Source organism: Aquarana catesbeiana, linkage group LG04, assembly GCF_042186555.1.
Source record: "Aquarana catesbeiana isolate 2022-GZ linkage group LG04, ASM4218655v1, whole genome shotgun sequence".
Classification (NCBI taxonomy): Eukaryota; Metazoa; Chordata; class Amphibia; order Anura; family Ranidae; genus Aquarana; species Aquarana catesbeiana.
The window spans coordinates 250,506,097-250,526,624 of NC_133327.1; the positions used below are offsets into that span (position 1 = coordinate 250,506,097).

At 45.2% G+C, this 20,528-nt stretch overlaps 1 protein-coding gene across 1 annotated transcript in view; it reads right to left on the reverse strand.

Moving 5' to 3' along the window:
* The window catches only part of LOC141141226 (zonadhesin-like), a 74,522-nt gene that overhangs the window by 31,270 nt on the left and 22,724 nt on the right, over window positions 1-20,528 (reverse strand). The window contains exons 9-10 of the mRNA XM_073628911.1: window positions 3,043-3,183; window positions 2,637-2,893 (exon numbers count right to left, since the gene is read on the reverse strand). Coding sequence (XP_073485012.1) covers window positions 2,637-2,893; window positions 3,043-3,183 — 398 coding nt within the window. The remainder of the gene's footprint in view (window positions 1-2,636; window positions 2,894-3,042; window positions 3,184-20,528) is intronic.

The following is a 20,528-nucleotide window of genomic DNA, read 5'->3' on the forward strand; positions in this document are numbered from 1 at the left end:
GGCTTTTTCTTCCCTCCGCCTTTTCTTCTGATCTTCTTCTTCTTCCTCTGCCGCCGCTGACCTGCTGAAGATCCAAAAATGACCCTCCTTGGATGCTGCGGCCTGCCGATCTGTCTGCTTCCATGTCACTCATGTCATATATAACTATGTAGCGTGGCCACCGGATGGGGTTATCCGGAGACCCCAGCCCTTGTGACATCACGGTCCCATCATGACCCAGGCGGTGAAGTCAAAAGGGTTGGGGTCTCTGAATGACATCATCCGCCCAAATGCATCATCGGAGGAGGTTAGTTTTTTTAATCTTCAGTGGGTTGGCAGCGGAGGCAGAGGAAGAAGACCAGATGAAGAAGAAGCAGGGAAGAAGAAGCCGGAGGAAGACTGAAGGAAGAAGGAAAACACCAGAGGAAGAAGCAGGAAGGAGAAGCCGGAGGAATACTGGTGGAAGACCTGAAGAAGGAGGAAGAACCGGGGGAAGAAGAAGATATTTTTAATAAAAGGACTTGTCAAAAACTGGCTATTGTCTTTTGTCACATTACACTACTTTTTTTGGTGAATGGGTAGGGGTACAATGTACCCCATACCCGTTCACATGGGGGGTGGGATCTGGGGGCCCCTTTGTTAAAGGGGCTTCCAGATTCTGATAAGCCCCCCACCTGAAGACCCTGACAACCACCAGCCAGGGTTGTCGGGAAGATAAACATGGGGACAAGGTGCTTTGGGGGGGACCCACTGCTCCTTTAAAAACGATTGTTTTAAAAACTTTTTTTTGCATTGATACATGTCCCCAGGGCAGATCCCCATACTATTTTTATGGCAAATAACTTGCATACAAGTCTTCAATGAGGACTTTTGGTTTTGTAGGTTGGAGCCCCATTGACTTCAACTATTCCCGCATATGCCGATTTGACGGGCATGTTCGCCGGAAATAGCGCGATTTTCCATTTGCATGTCTGCCCAGTTGAAGTCTTAATTGGTTTAATTGGGCACTATTATCATGTACAGCGCAATCGCATATTCGCGCTATAGTAAATGACCCCAGTGTGTGTTTAAGGACAGATGCTCGCTCCTACACGTCTGTAGAACTGGGTTCAGTGGCTATTTTCATGCAGCTTCTGCATCCCAATGACATGGATAGGACTGACTGCATGCAGATGCATGGAACATCTGTACATTCCATGAAGGCAAACATGGATATAAACTTAAGTATGCCCGTGTGAATGAGGCTTTACTTGAAATGAACCACTTCTGCACTAGAGCAATTTTTTCATTTTTTTGGACACAGGTAAAAATCAGCATTTTTGGCCATAAAATTACTTCACCCCCAAGAACAATATGTATTTTCTGAAAGCAGAGACCCTGTGAAAGAAAAAGATGAGAGTTAAAAAATGTTATGTCGCACAATAATGGTGCAACTGCATGTTTTTAGGGAAAAGTGAAATACATTTTAGTGCAAACACACAATCTAATACCCCATTTTTGTTATATATAAAAGATAGTGTTGCATCAAGTAAATAGATACCAAACATGTCAAATATTAAAATTGTGCACGCCCACAATATAGCAAAAACCTACGGTACCCATAATCAGCAAAGTATTTTAATTAAAATGATATCACATTACTGAAATTTGTATGCAACATAGCGGAATGGTAAAACTCAAAGCAAATATTTGCTTTTTTTGGGTGAACTATATTCCCCTTTAAACACCACATTGCGATGCACTCAAGGGGATAAAATGGTTTATATTACATCGTAATTGTAACATTAAGAGAACATTAAGTTGGGTTGATTATGGCACAAATAAGCATGACGGTGTTTTTTACACAGGTAAGCAATTGCATAAATGACCTAGTGTTTTGGGGAAGGAATAATTTATTTGGCACATGGTCCTTTTTGTCCATACATATGTAAAATGTGGGCATTTTTCTGACACAGAAGATACAGGTACTGCATATAGCTACCCACATAAAAGAATAGCTTTGTGTGGTTGTACACCTGTATAGCATATGGGCGTAATCCCTCACAGTCATTCATTTCTATGGGTGGCTGTACACAGCACATGTGATTCTCAGGTGTGGAAAAACACTCAAATTTTATGTTGTGTGTATTTAATTCACTATTTATTTATTCTTGGTGTTCTGGATCTGATCAGTGAAGATCAAATCCAGACCCACCATCCAGCTTTGCAGAAGTAGATTACTGCTATTAGTCATCTATGGCTAAATGTATTCAATCTGCAATAGATCCTTATAAATCTGTGACTGTATGGAGAGGCTGGGCAGGGCTATTACATCTCTGCTTAAACCTCTGTAGTGAATGGCAGTAGGGTCATGTCAATCGCAATTGTTTACACCTCACTTTCATAAAGTGTTCCTATAGAGAGCTCCATGAAAGCATCAGAAACCCATGATCTGATTGTTTCATCTCTTGGGCTTAACGCTGGATAACAGCTGTCACAGCCAACTATATCAGCGCTTTCCTCTTATAAGACCTGCAGGAGCCACCAATTTTAGGGCCATTTTAAGATGACCCTGGAACAAATAGCCATTATCCAAGTGCCATTTTAAAATGGCACTGGGGACTCAAGTCAAACTTTTAAAGTTGTTAAAACAGAGTGCTACATGCTGAATAACTCACCTGGATAATTTCACTGTCGGGCAGAAGAATTTTCTCTACATGCCATATGTCCCCATGATTTCCTTCTATGGTGGCAACATATTCCAACCCTTTCTCTCGTAATACTGCCACCCTCAACATCATGAACTGTGAAGCTCCAAACATGTGATACCAGAATTGCAAACAATGCGTTCCACTGAAACAATTGGTAGGACTCTCCAGTCTTGCAAGATCTCCTTCTTGTGAGAACCGTCCATCAATATAGAGGTAGTATCCATCTGAAAAATCCACAATTATTTAATTATTCCATAAATCATTGTTGTGATACTTTTTTATTCAACATTTTTATTTTATTGTAAGACAAGTTAAACAATATTAAGTAAATAATGACTGTAGTATGAGTGAAAATAGTGTAGTAGTTGCTTACATCCTGTTGTGTGGTCATACGAAGGTCCAGTAAAATAAGTAGGTGTTGATCCTGTCCAGTGTATCCAGTCCATGTTATCAGCCAATGACTGCTTCCAGTTGCAGAAACTCACATCAAAAGAACAATCTAAAAGGTATAAACCTTTTATAGGGTGATAAAAAATAAATATAAGTATTTATAACTAGTATTATGACATATATTATATAGATATTATCTGTGTGAATCTAGAAATAAATGCATTGCTAATTTTTTGAGGACTCTAAATGTGTGAATGCAAAGTTTTCAAAATTACTACATCTCTCTGCAGATCAAATAGAGCTACATGCAGATAAGTAGTGATAAGTCAGCAATTATTCTTACTGGATTTTTTCCAGCTCAAAAGTATTAAGCAAATGTATTTAAAGTTGCAAGGAGAGGCAGGGAGTAGGGCAAGCCGCAGCTAGCTGCTTCTGTCGGCAGATGTCCCAACCCCCCACACATAGGAAAAAACACAGGGGACTATTACGGTACTAAAGATAGTTGGATATTAGTACAAGAAGAGAGGAAAAAAGTGATAAGATAAAAAACTACATTTTAATAGAAAATCATTTTAAAAGAAGATATATATATCTATATATTACAGTAACATATACAGTTGTAATACAGGACAAGGCAATATATACAACCATATGAATTGCATCAAGTGATAACAGAAATTGCAAACATGACTTGAATTCTCGACCGGTTTCGCGGTATTCACCGCTTCCTCAGGAGAGTAAAGTCTATAATATAGCATAAAAAACATGAAATAAATATACAAACATTTCACAGATGTATGAAGGTTTTTGTAATGGTTGCAGCAGAGTCATTAAATAATACATTGGACAATTATGTACAAGTTAAATATAGAAAGGACAGGCTCACCCGTTCAGGTATTCTCTGTAGGTATGTAGAGCCCCATGCGATTCCCCCTGCGACGAACACAGGGGATAACAGAACAGCCTCTGGTAGATAAAGTATTTAAGTAATTGGTTTATGTGTGAGTCACTGAATCACAAGACCGAGCAAAAGGTAGTATAGTGTAGGGGTACCCATACGGTAGCTCGAAGATTTAGAACCCAGTGTGCAAAGAAATGGTACTAAGTTAAGTGGTTGAAAGAGGATAACAAGAAAGTGAGGGAGGGGGGGGAGGGGGGGAGGGGGGGGAAAAGGGGGGGGGAAAAAGGGGAGAGGGGGAAGGGGAGGGGAAGGGAGGGGGGGGAGGAGGGGGAGGAGAGGGGGGAGGGGAAGGGGAAGCGGGAGGGAGAGGAAGGAGGGGGGGGGGGGGAAACGAGGAAGGAGAGGGAGGGGGGGGGGAGGAAGGGGGGCAGGGAGAAGAGGGAGGGGGGCAGTGAGTATAGTGTAGTGAACAGGACCTAAAACTTACATCCAGGTGAGAGATAGGTCAACCTTAAAAGGAAAAGGAAAGAAGAAAATTGCACACAGGTATTGAGAGCCAACACTTACCCCTACAGCATTGATCGGTGAGGGGGAATAAGATGAAGTACAAGAGGAACATATAATAAAAAAAAGGGATCGTGATATACAATAATTTGAACGATCCAAGCACTCATGGGCTAATGATGAAAGCTCCCCAGGGCTGAAGCCACTGGTGTATGCAGGAAGAGTAGTCACCGCAGCCGCTGTAATAGAGTAGAATAAATTTACCTTCCGCAGTAAATTTACCTTCCGCAGTTTTTTTTCCCCCCCTCTTCTCCCCCACTCCCTCCCATTGTCACCCTAAGACCGAGTATCAATGAACTGGTCATGTCTGCCCAAGGTTTATCCTTAAAAGTTGTGGATGGCTGACACCCTCACACAATTCCATATAATTCTGTATATAATGTATTTTTACTTTTACTTCACTTTGTTGTACCATGCTGTTTTATTCTGTTGCTGTACAAGGTCAGGCTCTCTCTCCCCCGTTTCCAGACTCTGTTGATGGTATCTTGCCCCGATCCTTCTCCTAGGCGACGGACACATGCTCGCCCTGGCAGTCTTTTGACTGCTTGCGTCTCCTTGTTTGGGAACTTGGTTCCCTTTGACAGGAGCGCGCACTTGCGCAGTAGCACATACAGTGCACCTGCGCAGTGCGGGCGAGCAGACCCGGTGACGTCAGGGACCGCCCTCGTTATGCCGTCCCTGACTTCCGGGTTGGGGTGCTCTTATAGCGGCCGGACACGGCCGCAGTAGGAGCCTACAGTCCTCTGTTGCCGCGCTAAACGAGGAACAGTACCTGGGGTAAGTCTCGCCTCCCCCCCCCTTTCCCTCCCCTCCTCCCCTCTCTCCCTTCCCCTCCTTTCCCCGTCCTTCCTCCTGGTCGGCTTTTTCCCTTGCTTCTTTCCCTATTTATGCTGAACTTGTTGATCACTGTCTCCCCTCACAGGGCTGCCTGCAGCATCTATGCTGGTTCCTCTGCTGGTAATTCAATATCTTTCCTTACTGGGGATTCCATACAATTTTTACTTTGATACCTCTTGGTACTGGTTACCTATTTTTTACCCATGGTTTGGTACTTCTTCACCCCAGTGACCTACCTCTGTTGTTCCCCCTTATTGTGTGGGTATTTTCCCCCCCCCCCCCTTCCCTCTTTATTACTGCGGAAGGTAAATTTATTCTACTCTATTACAGCGGCTGCGGTGACTACTCTTCCTGCATACACCAGTGGCTTCAGCCCTGGGGAGCTTTCATCATTAGCCCATGAGTGCTTGGATCGTTCAAATTATTGTATATCACGATCCCTTTTTTTTTATTATATGTTCCTCTTGTACTTCATCTTATTCCCCCTCACCGATCAATGCTGTAGGGGTAAGTGTTGGCTCTCAATACCTGTGTGCAATTTTCTTCTTTCCTTTTCCTTTTAAGGTTGACCTATCTCTCACCTGGATGTAAGTTTTAGGTCCTGTTCACTACACTATACTCACTGCCCCCCCTCCCTCTTCTCCCTGCCCCCCTTCCTCCCCCCCCCTCCCTCTCCTTCCTCGTTTCCCCCCCCCCCCCTCCTTCCTCTCCCTCCCGCTTCCCCTTCCCCTCCCCCCCTCTCCTCCCCCTCCTCCCCCCCCTCCCTTCCCCTCCCCTTCCCCCTCTCCCCTTTCCCCTTTTTTCCCCCCCCTTTTTCCCCCCCCTCCCCCCCTCCCTCACTTTCTTGTTATCCTCTTTCAACCACTTAACTTAGTACCATTTCTTTGCACACTGGGTTCTAAATCTTCGAGCTACCGTATGGGTACCCCTACACTATACTACCTTTTGCTCGGTCTTGTGATTCAGTGACTCACACATAAACCAATTACTTAAATACTTTATCTACCAGAGGCTGTTCTGTTATCCCCTGTGTTCGTCGCAGGGGGAATCGCATGGGGCTCTACATACCTACAGAGAATACCTGAACGGGTGAGCCTGTCCTTTCTATATTTAACTTGTACATAATTGTCCAATGTATTATTTAATGACTCTGCTGCAACCATTACAAAAACCTTCATACATCTGTGAAATGTTTGTATATTTATTTCATGTTTTTTATGCTATATTATAGACTTTACTCTCCTGAGGAAGCGGTGAATACCGCGAAACCGGTCGAGAATTCAAGTCATGTTTGCAATTTCTGTTATCACTTGATGCAATTCATATGGTTGTATATATTGCCTTGTCCTGTATTACAACTGTATATGTTACTGTAATATATAGATATATATATATCTTCTTTTAAAATGATTTTCTATTAAAATGTAGTTTTTTATCTTATCACTTTTTTCCTCTCTTCTTGTACTAATATCCAACTATCTTTAGTACCGTAATAGTCCCCTGTGTTTTTTCCTATGTGTGGGGGGTTGGGACATCTGCCGACAGAAGCAGCTAGCTGCGGCTTGCCCTACTCCCTGCCTCTCCTTGTATTAGATATTTGGGATGATGGTACTGTATATGCGGTAATTTAACTGTTTGATCGTAGGCGCTTTCTCCTAATTATATACACAGGGTGGATAACACACCCATAACCCTTCCGGACCTCTGGGTGAACAGCAACACCCACTGACACGTCCCTAGCAATAGCGTCTGTTTTTATATACTCTCTTGAATTTGTGTTTAATCATATTCTATAGTTTTTTGTTATTGTGTCAGCATACATACTTTGGGGATTGCCGTCTGGCAGCCTGATACAATATGGATGTTCTAGGCACAGACTGGACGGGCTTTATGTCCAACTTGAAAACCACCTGTCTGAATGAACACAAAACTGATGATGACATTTCAACGTTCTTTGCACGAATGTTTAAACTCCTTAAACGTAAGTCCCATTTACATTGGCACATTGAATACTTTAAACTCTATGTCAGTGAAAAAGTTTGCCCTTTGGGTCTGAGAGGACAGATCTTCCCTACTCTTAAGGACCCTTCAGTGGACTTTAAGAAAACCTGGGAAGATATTCTAACCAAAAATAGTCTGGAATTAATCGGACTACTCATTACCCAATATACCCTTGACATGACCCTTCTTGACAATGATATCGATCGACTCAATTCTGAATACTCTCACTTGATCGACAATATGGTTTTTAAAACCAAGTGGAAAGACCTTAGAGAACGCTTGGAAATTATGAATAAGGATATTATTGTCAAGAAACAGATTAAATTTGCAAAGGACAAAGCAGCTTTTACTGAGGGCTTGGCCTATCGTTGGCCTGGGAGAGGCCGAGGTAGACGAGGCCCCCCCCGCACCAATAATAGAAACTCTATTACCGACATCGAATCAGACTCATCACTGTCCTCTACGGTATCTTCTTTAAATACCACTCAATCTACTATTTCTTCTACACTTAACGCTTCACGTAAGAGACTTCGCTTTGGAGGTAACACCCCACCCACAAACCCTAAAAAAGATAAGAAAGGCCCTAGAGGCCCCAAACCTATCCAGGTACCTCCCACACAAACCTCACAGGATCCCAATACCCCCGTGGAAGGGGCAACTGGTTACTCCACATTGCACGGTACCATTCCTAAAATTTTGAATTCGGGTTTAATGACTAACAAATACACTAAAGTTAATGAGGATGCTATTTTTTTAGATCTAAAAAAACAACAGAGCAATCTAGATGCGTACGTTCTAAAACCCCCACCGTCTCAGTAGCACGTCCCTCCCTACCCCACACTGATCGAAATGTCATTAATCTTACCCCCCTACACACTCAATAATGAGGAAATCTCGATACTCCAATTGGGGTTGGGCTTCTGTCCCCTTGATGCGCTTAAGGTCACTGAAACAATTAAGGATCTTTATTTATTTGCACGTAATTTAACCTTCAGATTCATGTATGATAAAGACCGCATCAACCAGGGATTGGAGCGTGAGCTCACGGAGCGCACCAAGGGTTTCTCGATGGAGGAATTCAGGGCGCTCCGTGATCTGATGCTCCTTTTCGACGAGGGAGATACAGGAGATCCCGCAGCCTCACAGGATAGCGTTGATCAGATTAATATCTTCCCAAATGTATCTGCAGCAGGGACAGCTGTACCTGCGCTCCCTGCACCTAATAGGCGTGACCCTCCGGTCGACCACAGATGCACTCCCTTGCCGAAATCCTTTCGTTTGCGATCTCGCAGGTTTCCCGACCTTAATACTTGTCCTGAGATATGGGCCTTTTTGCGAGCCACAATCAGTGACCTTAAGAAACAAAAATGGCCTGATTTTTCCTCAAATCTCGATTTCAGTCAAACTCGAGCCCTTCGGTCCCTACAGCAACGTTCTGATATTGTGATTAAACAATCAGACAAGGGTGGGAACATTGTTCTTATGACTAACCATCAATATCAATCTATGTGCCTGGCCATTTTGAACAACAAACATTGGTATAGACCTATCTCCCCCCACTCACATTCAGTCCTTTGCACAGGAACTCCGGGCTCTTTGCACTGAGGCCTACTTCTCAGGCCTCATTGACAAAGATACCTTGGAGTTCCTGGTCCCCAAGTTTCCCCGCACTCCCACCTTTTATTCCCTTCCCAAGACTCATAAAGATTTGCATCGCCCTCCCGGAAGACCCATAGTGTCGGGGATAGGCTCCCTAACAGACAACGCTAGTAAATTTGTTGACGCTTTCCTAATGCCCCATGTCCGTAGCCTCCCGTCCTACATCAGGGATACCACCGACCTGCTACAACATCTTGAGGGTATCCAGATCCCTCCGGACGCCCTGCTCGTGGCTGTTGATATTGAGGCTCTTTATTCCAGTATCCCCCACGAGCAGGGCGTACGGACGGCTGGATCCTTCTTAGCTGAACAAGATACAACGACCTGGCCCCTGAATCAGTTTATATTGACACTACTGTACTTTATTCTAACCAAGAATTATTTTATTTTCAATGATCAATTATTTTTACAAATACAGGGTGTTGCAATGGGGACGTCCTGCGCCCCAGCCTATGCCAACTTATATCTAGGCGGCTGGGAGCGACAGATTCATGCTCATGACCAGTACATGGAGTTCCTAAACGATATCTTGGTATGGTATCGTTTTATTGATGACCTGTTTATGGTCTGGTCGGGCCCCAGGGAAAAACTTTTACAATTTCTACGTCAACTCGATAACAACGATTTAAATCTTAAATTTACCTTCAAAATTGAGACGGAACAAATCCCCTTCTTAGATCTACTAATCATCAAACAACCTGATGGCACTCTAGGAACGGATCTCTATAGAAAACCCACGGCGGGGAACACCCTATTGTTTGCCACGAGTGCCCACCCCAATTCCCTGATACGGAGTATACCTTATGCCCAATACCTACGACTACGCAGGAATTGCACACACGACAGCGACTTTAAACGCCAGGCTAAAGCACTGCGCGATCGCCTCCTACGACGAGGCTATTCCTCTACCACCTTGCGCAAAGCTTATAACAAGTCCTTGGCACGTTCACGGACCTCTCTCCTTTTTAAAGATAGAAAACCGCCTCCCCCCACAGAAACTGTAAGATTTATTACCACCTATTCTGCACATCACCACGTACTGCGCAATATTCTAGCCAAACATTGGCACCTCTTGACCGAACACCATACCTTGACCAAATACATCAGAGATACACCGGAAGTGGTCTTTCGCAGAGCTCGATCACTACGTGATCAACTGACTGCCAGCCACTATAACCCCATCAAACCTGTGCGTAATGGCCCCAATGGCACATTTCAATGTGGGGAATGCCCCCGGTGCCCTTGGGTCCATGAAAGCAGAACTGTGATTCTACCTAATGGGGAAATACTGGTTCCACGGACCTTCGCGAACTGTGCTACAAAGGGGGTCATCTATCTCATGAAATGTGTATGCAAAACTTTCTATGTGGGCAAAACTATTAGGGAACTTAGGCAGAGAATCGGTGACCACCTCTATGACTCAGAAAACGGTAAATTGACTACGATCGGCCGACACATCGGACTTTATCACAGATTCGACAATTCCGTGGCCAAATTTCTGGTACTAGAGGTGGTCAAACCCAGTCCTAGAGGTGGCGATTGGGATCGCTCGATATTGCAGAGGGAGTCCCTCTGGATCGAGCGACTCAACGCCACCACCCCCCCTGGCCTAAACGAGTCGGTGTCCTATAGGGCCTTCTTATGAGATCTTTTTCCATTTCCCCCCCCCCCCCTTCCTTCTCCCCTTCCCTTTCCCCCCCATTCCCTTTTCCCTCTCTTTCCCTTCTTTTTCCCTCCCCTTCTCTCCCTCCCTTCTTTCCTTCCCCTTCCTCCCTCGTTTCCCTTCCCGCCCCCCCCCCCCTTTCTTTCCCCTATTATCCCCCTCCCCACCTTCCTCCCCTTCTTTTCCTTCTTTTCCCTCCTTTCCCTCCCTCCCCCCTTCCCTGGTTGTTTTCCCTCCCCCCCCCCCCCCCCCTTATCCTTTCTTCCCAATTTTTTTTCCCCCCCCCCTCTTGTTTTTCCCCCTCCCCCCCCCCTTTTTTTTCCCTCCCCCCCCCCCTTTTTTTTCCCCCCCTCTTCTCCCCCACTCCCTCCCATTGTCACCCTAAGACCGAGTATCAATGAACTGGTCATGTCTGCCCAAGGTTTATCCTTAAAAGTTGTGGATGGCTGACACCCTCACACAATTCCATATAATTCTGTATATAATGTATTTTTACTTTTACTTCACTTTGTTGTACCATGCTGTTTTATTCTGTTGCTGTACAAGGTCAGGCTCTCTCTCCCCCGTTTCCAGACTCTGTTGATGGTATCTTGCCCCGATCCTTCTCCTAGGCGACGGACACATGCTCGCCCTGGCAGTCTTTTGACTGCTTGCGTCTCCTTGTTTGGGAACTTGGTTCCCTTTGACAGGAGCGCGCACTTGCGCAGTAGCACATACAGTGCACCTGCGCAGTGCGGGCGAGCAGACCCGGTGACGTCAGGGACCGCCCTCGTTATGCCGTCCCTGACTTCCGGGTTGGGGTGCTCTTATAGCGGCCGGACACGGCCGCAGTAGGAGCCTACAGTCCTCTGTTGCCGCGCTAAACGAGGAACAGTACCTGGGGTAAGTCTCGCCTCCCCCCCCTTTCCCTCCCCTCCTCCCCTCTCTCCCTTCCCCTCCTTTCCCCGTCCTTCCTCCTGGTCGGCTTTTTCCCTTGCTTCTTTCCCTATTTATGCTGAACTTGTTGATCACTGTCTCCCCTCACAGGGCTGCCTGCAGCATCTATGCTGGTTCCTCTGCTGGTAATTCAATATCTTTCCTTACTGGGGATTCCATACAATTTTTACTTTGATACCTCTTGGTACTGGTTACCTATTTTTTACCCATGGTTTGGTACTTCTTCACCCCAGTGACCTACCTCTGTTGTTCCCCCTTATTGTGTGGGTATTTTCCCCCCCCCCTTCCCTCTTTATTACTGCGGAAGGTAAATTTATTCTACTCTATTACAGCGGCTGCGGTGACTACTCTTCCTGCATACACCAGTGGCTTCAGCCCTGGGGAGCTTTCATCATTAGCCCATGAGTGCTTGGATCGTTCAAATTATTGTATATCACGATCCCTTTTTTTTATTATATGTTCCTCTTGTACTTCATCTTATTCCCCCTCACCGATCAATGCTGTAGGGGGTAAGTGTTGGCTCTCAATACCTGTGTGCAATTTTCTTCTTTCCTTTTCCTTTTAAGGTTGACCTATCTCTCACCTGGATGTAAGTTTTAGGTCCTGTTCACTACACTATACTCACTGCCCCCCTCCCTCTTCTCCCTGCCCCCCTTCCCCCCCCCCCTCCCTCTCCTTCCTCGTTTCCCCCCCCCCTCCTTCCTCTCCCTCCCGCTTCCCCTTCCCCTCCCCCCTCTCCTCCCCCTCCTCCCCCCCCTCCCTTCCCCTCCCCTTCCCCCTCTCCCCTTTCCCCTTTTTTCCCCCCCCTTTTTCCCCCCCCTCCCCCCCTCCCTCACTTTCTTGTTATCCTCTTTCAACCACTTAACTTAGTACCATTTCTTTGCACACTGGGTTCTAAATCTTCGAGCTACCGTATGGGTACCCCTACACTATACTACCTTTTGCTCGGTCTTGTGATTCAGTGACTCACACATAAACCAATTACTTAAATACTTTATCTACCAGAGGCTGTTCTGTTATCCCCTGTGTTCGTCGCAGGGGGAATCGCATGGGGCTCTACATACCTACAGAGAATACCTGAACGGGTGAGCCTGTCCTTTCTATATTTAACTTGTACATAATTGTCCAATGTATTATTTAATGACTCTGCTGCAACCATTACAAAAACCTTCATACATCTGTGAAATGTTTGTATATTTATTTCATGTTTTTTATGCTATATTATAGACTTTACTCTCCTGAGGAAGCGGTGAATACCGCGAAACCGGTCGAGAATTCAAGTCATGTTTGCAATTTCTGTTATCACTTGATGCAATTCATATGGTTGTATATATTGCCTTGTCCTGTATTACAACTGTATATGTTACTGTAATATATAGATATATATATATCTTCTTTTAAAATGATTTTCTATTAAAATGTAGTTTTTTATCTTATCACTTTTTTCCTCTCTTCTTGTACTAATATCCAACTATCTTTAGTACCGTAATAGTCCCCTGTGTTTTTTCCTATGTGTGGGGGGTTGGGACATCTGCCGACAGAAGCAGCTAGCTGCGGCTTGCCCTACTCCCTGCCTCTCCTTGTATTAGATATTTGGGATGATGGTACTGTATATGCGGTAATTTAACTGTTTGATCGTAGGCGCTTTCTCCTAATTATATACACAGGGTGGATAACACACCCATAACCCTTCCGGACCTCTGGGTGAACAGCAACACCCACTGACACGTCCCTAGCAATAGCGTCTGTTTTTATATACTCTCTTGAATTTGTGTTTAATCATATTCTATAGTTTTTTGTTATTGTGTCAGCATACATACTTTGGGGATTGCCGTCTGGCAGCCTGATACAATATGGATGTTCTAGGCACAGACTGGACGGGCTTTATGTCCAACTTGAAAACCACCTGTCTGAATGAACACAAAACTGATGATGACATTTCAACGTTCTTTGCACGAATGTTTAAACTCCTTAAACGTAAGTCCCATTTACATTGGCACATTGAATACTTTAAACTCTATGTCAGTGAAAAAGTTTGCCCTTTGGGTCTGAGAGGACAGATCTTCCCTACTCTTAAGGACCCTTCAGTGGACTTTAAGAAAACCTGGGAAGATATTCTAACCAAAAATAGTCTGGAATTAATCGGACTACTCATTACCCAATATACCCTTGACATGACCCTTCTTGACAATGATATCGATCGACTCAATTCTGAATACTCTCACTTGATCGACAATATGGTTTTTAAAACCAAGTGGAAAGACCTTAGAGAACGCTTGGAAATTATGAATAAGGATATTATTGTCAAGAAACAGATTAAATTTGCAAAGGACAAAGCAGCTTTTACTGAGGGCTTGGCCTATCGTTGGCCTGGGAGAGGCCGAGGTAGACGAGGCCCCCCCCCGCACCAATAATAGAAACTCTATTACCGACATCGAATCAGACTCATCACTGTCCTCTACGGTATCTTCTTTAAATACCACTCAATCTACTATTTCTTCTACACTTAACGCTTCACGTAAGAGACTTCGCTTTGGAGGTAACACCCCACCCACAAACCCTAAAAAAGATAAGAAAGGCCCTAGAGGCCCCAAACCTATCCAGGTACCTCCCACACAAACCTCACAGGATCCCAATACCCCCGTGGAAGGGGCAACTGGTTACTCCACATTGCACGGTACCATTCCTAAAATTTTGAATTCGGGTTTAATGACTAACAAATACACTAAAGTTAATGAGGATGCTATTTTTTTAGATCTAAAAAAACAACAGAGCAATCTAGATGCGTACGTTCTAAAACCCCCACCGTCTCAGTAGCACGTCCCTCCCTACCCCACACTGATCGAAATGTCATTAATCTTACCCCCTACACACTCAATAATGAGGAAATCTCGATACTCCAATTGGGGTTGGGCTTCTGTCCCCTTGATGCGCTTAAGGTCACTGAAACAATTAAGGATCTTTATTTATTTGCACGTAATTTAACCTTCAGATTCATGTATGATAAAGACCGCATCAACCAGGGATGGAGCGTGAGCTCACGGAGCGCACCAAGGGTTTCTCGATGGAGGAATTCAGGGCGCTCCGTGATCTGATGCTCCTTTTCGACGAGGGAGATACAGGAGATCCCGCAGCCTCACAGGATAGCGTTGATCAGATTAATATCTTCCCAAATGTATCTGCAGCAGGGACAGCTGTAACCTGCGCTCCCTGCACCTAATAGGCGTGACCCTCCGGTCGACCACAGATGCACTCCCTTGCCGAAATCCTTTCGTTTGCGATCTCGCAGGTTTCCCGACCTTAATACTTGTCCTGAGATATGGGCCTTTTTGCGAGCCACAATCAGTGACCTTAAGAAACAAAAATGGCCTGATTTTCCTCAAATCTCGATTTCAGTCAAACTCGAGCCCTTCGGTCCCTACAGCAACGTTCTGATATTGTGATTAAACAATCAGACAAGGGTGGGAACATTGTTCTTATGACTAACCATCAATATCAATCTATGTGCCTGGCCATTTTGAACAACAAACATTGGTATAGACCTATCTCCCCCACTCACATTCAGTCCTTTGCACAGGAACTCCGGGCTCTTTGCACTGAGGCCTACTTCTCAGGCCTCATTGACAAAGATACCTTGGAGTTCCTGGTCCCCAAGTTTCCCCGCACTCCCACCTTTTATTCCCTTCCCAAGACTCATAAAGATTTGCATCGCCCTCCCGGAAGACCCATAGTGTCGGGGATAGGCTCCCTAACAGACAACGCTAGTAAATTTGTTGACGCTTTCCTAATGCCCCATGTCCGTAGCCTCCCGTCCTACATCAGGGATACCACCGACCTGCTACAACATCTTGAGGGTATCCAGATCCCTCCGGACGCCCTGCTCGTGGCTGTTGATATTGAGGCTCTTTATTCCAGTATCCCCCACGAGCAGGGCGTACGGACGGCTGGATCCTTCTTAGCTGAACAAGATACAACGACCTGGCCCCTGAATCAGTTTATATTGACACTACTGTACTTTATTCTAACCAAGAATTATTTTATTTTCAATGATCAATTATTTTTACAAATACAGGGTGTTGCAATGGGGACGTCCTGCGCCCCAGCCTATGCCAACTTATATCTAGGCGGCTGGGAGCGACAGATTCATGCTCATGACCAGTACATGGAGTTCCTAAACGATATCTTGGTATGTATCGTTTTATTGATGACCTGTTTATGGTCTGGTCGGGCCCCAGGGAAAAACTTTTACAATTTCTACGTCAACTCGATAACAACGATTTAAATCTTAAATTTACCTTCAAAATTGAGACGGAACAAATCCCCTTCTTAGATCTACTAATCATCAAACAACCTGATGGCACTCTAGGAACGGATCTCTATAGAAAACCCACGGCGGGGAACACCCTATTGTTTGCCACGAGTGCCCACCCCAATTCCCTGATACGGAGTATACCTTATGCCCAATACCTACGACTACGCAGGAATTGCACACACGACAGCGACTTTAAACGCCAGGCTAAAGCACTGCGCGATCGCCTCCTACGACGAGGCTATTCCTCTACCACCTTGCGCAAAGCTTATAACAAGTCCTTGGCACGTTCACGGACCTCTCTCCTTTTTAAAGATAGAAAACCGCCTCCCCCCACAGAAACTGTAAGATTTATTACCACCTATTCTGCACATCACCACGTACTGCGCAATATTCTAGCCAAACATTGGCACCTCTTGACCGAACACCATACCTTGACCAAATACATCAGAGATACACCGGAAGTGGTCTTTCGCAGAGCTCGATCACTACGTGATCAACTGACTGCCAGCCACTATAACCCCATCAAACCTGTGCGTAATGGCCCCAATGGCACATTTCAATGTGGGGAATGCCCCCGGTGCCCTTGGGTCCATGAAAGCAGAACTGTGATTCTACCTAATGGGGAAATACTGGTTCCACGGACCTTCGCGAACTGTGCTACAAAGGGGGTCATCTATCTCATGAAATGTGTATGCAAAGCTTTCTATGTGGGCAAAACTATTAGGGAACTTAGGCAGAGAATCGGTGACCACCTCTATGACTCAGAAAACGGTAAATTGACTACGATCGGCCGACACATCGGACTTTATCACAGATTCGACAATTCCGTGGCCAAATTTCTGGTACTAGAGGTGGTCAAACCCAGTCCTAGAGGTGGCGATTGGGATCGCTCGATATTGCAGAGGGAGTCCCTCTGGATCGAGCGACTCAACGCCACCACCCCCCCTGGCCTAAACGAGTCGGTGTCCTATAGGGCCTTCTTATGAGATCTTTTTCCACTCCCCCCCCCCCCCCCCCTTCCTTCTCTCCCTTCCCTTTCCCCCCCATTCCCTTTTCCCTCTCTTTCCCTTCTTTTTCCCTCCCCTTCTCTCCCTCCCTTCTTTCCTTCCCCTTCCTCCCTCGTTTCCCTTCCCGCCCCCCCCCCCTTTCTTTCCCCATTATCCCCCTCCCCACCTTCCTCCCCTTCTTTTCCTTCTTTTCCCTCCTTTCCCTCCCTCCCCCCTTCCCTGGTTGTTTTCCCTCCCCCCCCCCCCCCTTATCCTTTCTTCCCAATTTCCCCCCCCCCCCCCCTCTTGTTTTTCCCCCTCCTTCCCCCCTTTTTTTCCCTCCCCCCCCCCCCCTTTTTTTTCCCCCCCTCTTCTCCCCCACTCCCTCCCATTGTCACCCTAAGACCGAGTATCAATGAACTGGTCATGTCTGCCCAAGGTTTATCCTTAAAAGTTGTGGATGGCTGACACCCTCACACAATTCCATATAATTCTGTATATAATGTATTTTTACTTTTACTTCACTTTGTTGTACCATGCTGTTTTATTCTGTTGCTGTACAAGGTCAGGCTCTCTCTCCCCCGTTTCCAGACTCTGTTGATGGTATCTTGCCCCGATCCTTCTCCTAGGCGACGGACACATGCTCGCCCTGGCAGTCTTTTGACTGCTTGCGTCTCCTTGTTTGGGAACTTGGTTCCCTTTGACAGGAGCGCGCACTTGCGCAGTAGCACATACAGTGCACCTGCGCAGTGCGGGCGAGCAGACCCGGTGACGTCAGGGACCGCCCTCGTTATGCCGTCCCTGACTTCCGGGTTGGGGTGCTCTTATAGTGGCCGGACACGGCCGCAGTAGGAGCCTACAGTCCTCTGTTGCCGCGCTAAACGAGGAACAGTACCTGGGGTAAGTCTCGCCTCCCCCCCCCTTTCCCTCCCCTCCTCCCCTCTCTCCCTTCCCCTCCTTTCCCCGTCCTTCCTCCTGGTCGGCTTTTTCCCTTGCTTCTTTCCCTATTTATGCTGAACTTGTTGATCACTGTCTCCCCTCACAGGGCTGCCTGCAGCATCTATGCTGGTTCCTCTGCTGGTAATTCAATATCTTTCCTTACTGGGGATTCCATACAATTTTTACTTTGATACCTCTTGGTACTGGTTACCTATTTTTTACCCATGGTTTGGTACTTCTTCACCCCAGTGACCTACCTCTGTTGTTCCCCCTTATTGTGTGGGTATTTTCCCCCCCCCCCCTTCCCTCTTTATTACTGCGGAAGGTAAATTTATTCTACTCTATTACAGCGGCTGCGGTGACTACTCTTCCTGCATACACCAGTGGCTTCAGCCCTGGGGAGCTTTCATCATTAGCCCATGAGTGCTTGGATCATTCAAATTATTGTATATCACGATCCCTTTTTTTTATTATATGTTCCTCTTGTACTTCATCTTATTCCCCCCTCACCGATCAATGCTGTAGGGGTAAGTGTTGGCTCTCAATACCTGTGTGCAATTTTCTTCTTTCCTTTTCCTTTTAAGGTTGACCTATCTCTCACCTGGATGTAAGTTTTAGGTCCTGTTCACTACACTATACTCACTGCCCCCCTCCCTCTTCTCCCTGCCCCCTTCCTCCCCCCCCTCCCTCTCCTTCCTCGTTTCCCCCCCCCCCCTCCTTCCTCTCCCTCCCGCTTCCCCTTCCCCTCCCCCCTCTCCTCCCCCTCCTCCCCCCCCCTCCCTTCCCCTCCCCTTCCCCCTCTCCCCTTTTTTCCCCCCCCTCCCCCCCTCCCCCCCTCCCTCACTTTCTTGTTATCCTCTTTCAACCACTTAACTTAGTACCATTTCTTTGCACACTGGGTTCTAAATCTTCGAGCTACCGTATGGGTACCCCTACACTATACTACCTTTTGCTCGGTCTTGTGATTCAGTGACTCACACATAAACCAATTACTTAAATACTTTATCTACCAGAGGCTGTTCTGTTATCCCCTGTGTTCGTCGCAGGGGGAATCGCATGGTGGTCTACATACCTATAGAGAATACCTGAACGGGTGAGCCTGTCCTTTCTATATTTAACTTGTACATAATTGTCCAATGTATTATTTAATGACTCTGCTGCAACCATTACAAAAACCTTCATACATCTGTGAAATGTTTGTATATTTATTTCATGTTTTTTATGCTATATTATAGACTTTACTCTCCTGAGGAAGCGGTGAATACCGCGAAACCGGTCGAGAATTCAAGTCATGTTTGCAATTTCTGTTATCACTTGATGCAATTCATATGGTTGTATATATTGCCTTGTCCTGTATTACAACTGTATATGTTACTGTAATATATAGATATATATATATCTTCTTTTAAAATGATTTTCTATTAAAATGTAGTTTTTTATCTTATCACTTTTTTCCTCTCTTCTTGTACTAATATCCAACTATCTTTAGTACCGTAATAGTCCCCTGTGTTTTTTCCTATGTGTGGGGGGTTGGGACATCTGCCGACAGAAGCAGCTAGCTGCGGCTTGCCCTACTCCCTGCCTCTCCTTGTATTAGATATTTGGGATGATGGTACTGTATATGCGGTAATTTAACTGTTTGATCGTAGGCGCTTTCTCCTAATTATTTAAAGTTGCACTTATAAGTATGTATATATTCCATACTTTTTTAGGATGATGTTGTTTCAAATTATTATTTCAAGTACATTAATCTGAAGTTGAAAGATTTTAAATATGTTGTTCACAAAAGAAATAAAACAATCATTCACCTGGTGTAGTTGAAGGAATTGGCATTTTGTTAGTTGCGCTGTTACAGCAGTAGTATAATCAATTACAAAATGTATTTAAAAGCAGAAATGTTTTAAAGCAATAGTAATATTGTTATTGCAAGGGTCAAATGGCGTTGAAACAAGTCATATTAACAGATTCAATTTAAATCTCTCTTTGGTACTGTAGATACCCTAATAAAGCAAAGAGGAATATGCACTGCACAGTGTTTTATAGCTACTAATATTGTAAAGCACAATGAAACTATGTTCTATGACAGGGTGCAATAGGTACCCAAAGATCTCAGATGAAGAAAACATCAGATAAAACAAAAAAATATTTCCTTTCCTCAGCACTGTCACAGTATGAGGAAAGGAAAGCCAATAACCAGCTACCTGGTGACAGAGGACATTTACACTGATAATCAGGGCCCTAATTATCAGTGCAGCCCCATCAGTGACCATCAGTGCAGCATATTAGTGACCGTCAGTGCAGCATATCAGTGACCATCAGTGCAGCATATCATTGACTATCAGTGCCAACTATCAGCGCCCATCAGTGCAGACTCACCAGTGCTCATCAATGCAGCATATCAGTGACCATCAGTGCCAGCTATCAGGGCCCATCAATGCTGCCTCATCAGCACCGCCTTATCAGTGCCCATCAGTGCAGCCTCATCAGTGGCCAATATTGCAGCTTCATCAGTGCCCCTTAGTGCTGCCTCATCACCGCACATCAATGAAGAAGAAAAACTACTTATTTGCAAAATTTTATAACAGAAATGAAGAAAAAGGGTTTTTCTAAATTTTGGTCTTTTGGTGTTTGTTTAGCAGAAAATATAAACCCCAATGGTGGTCAAATACCA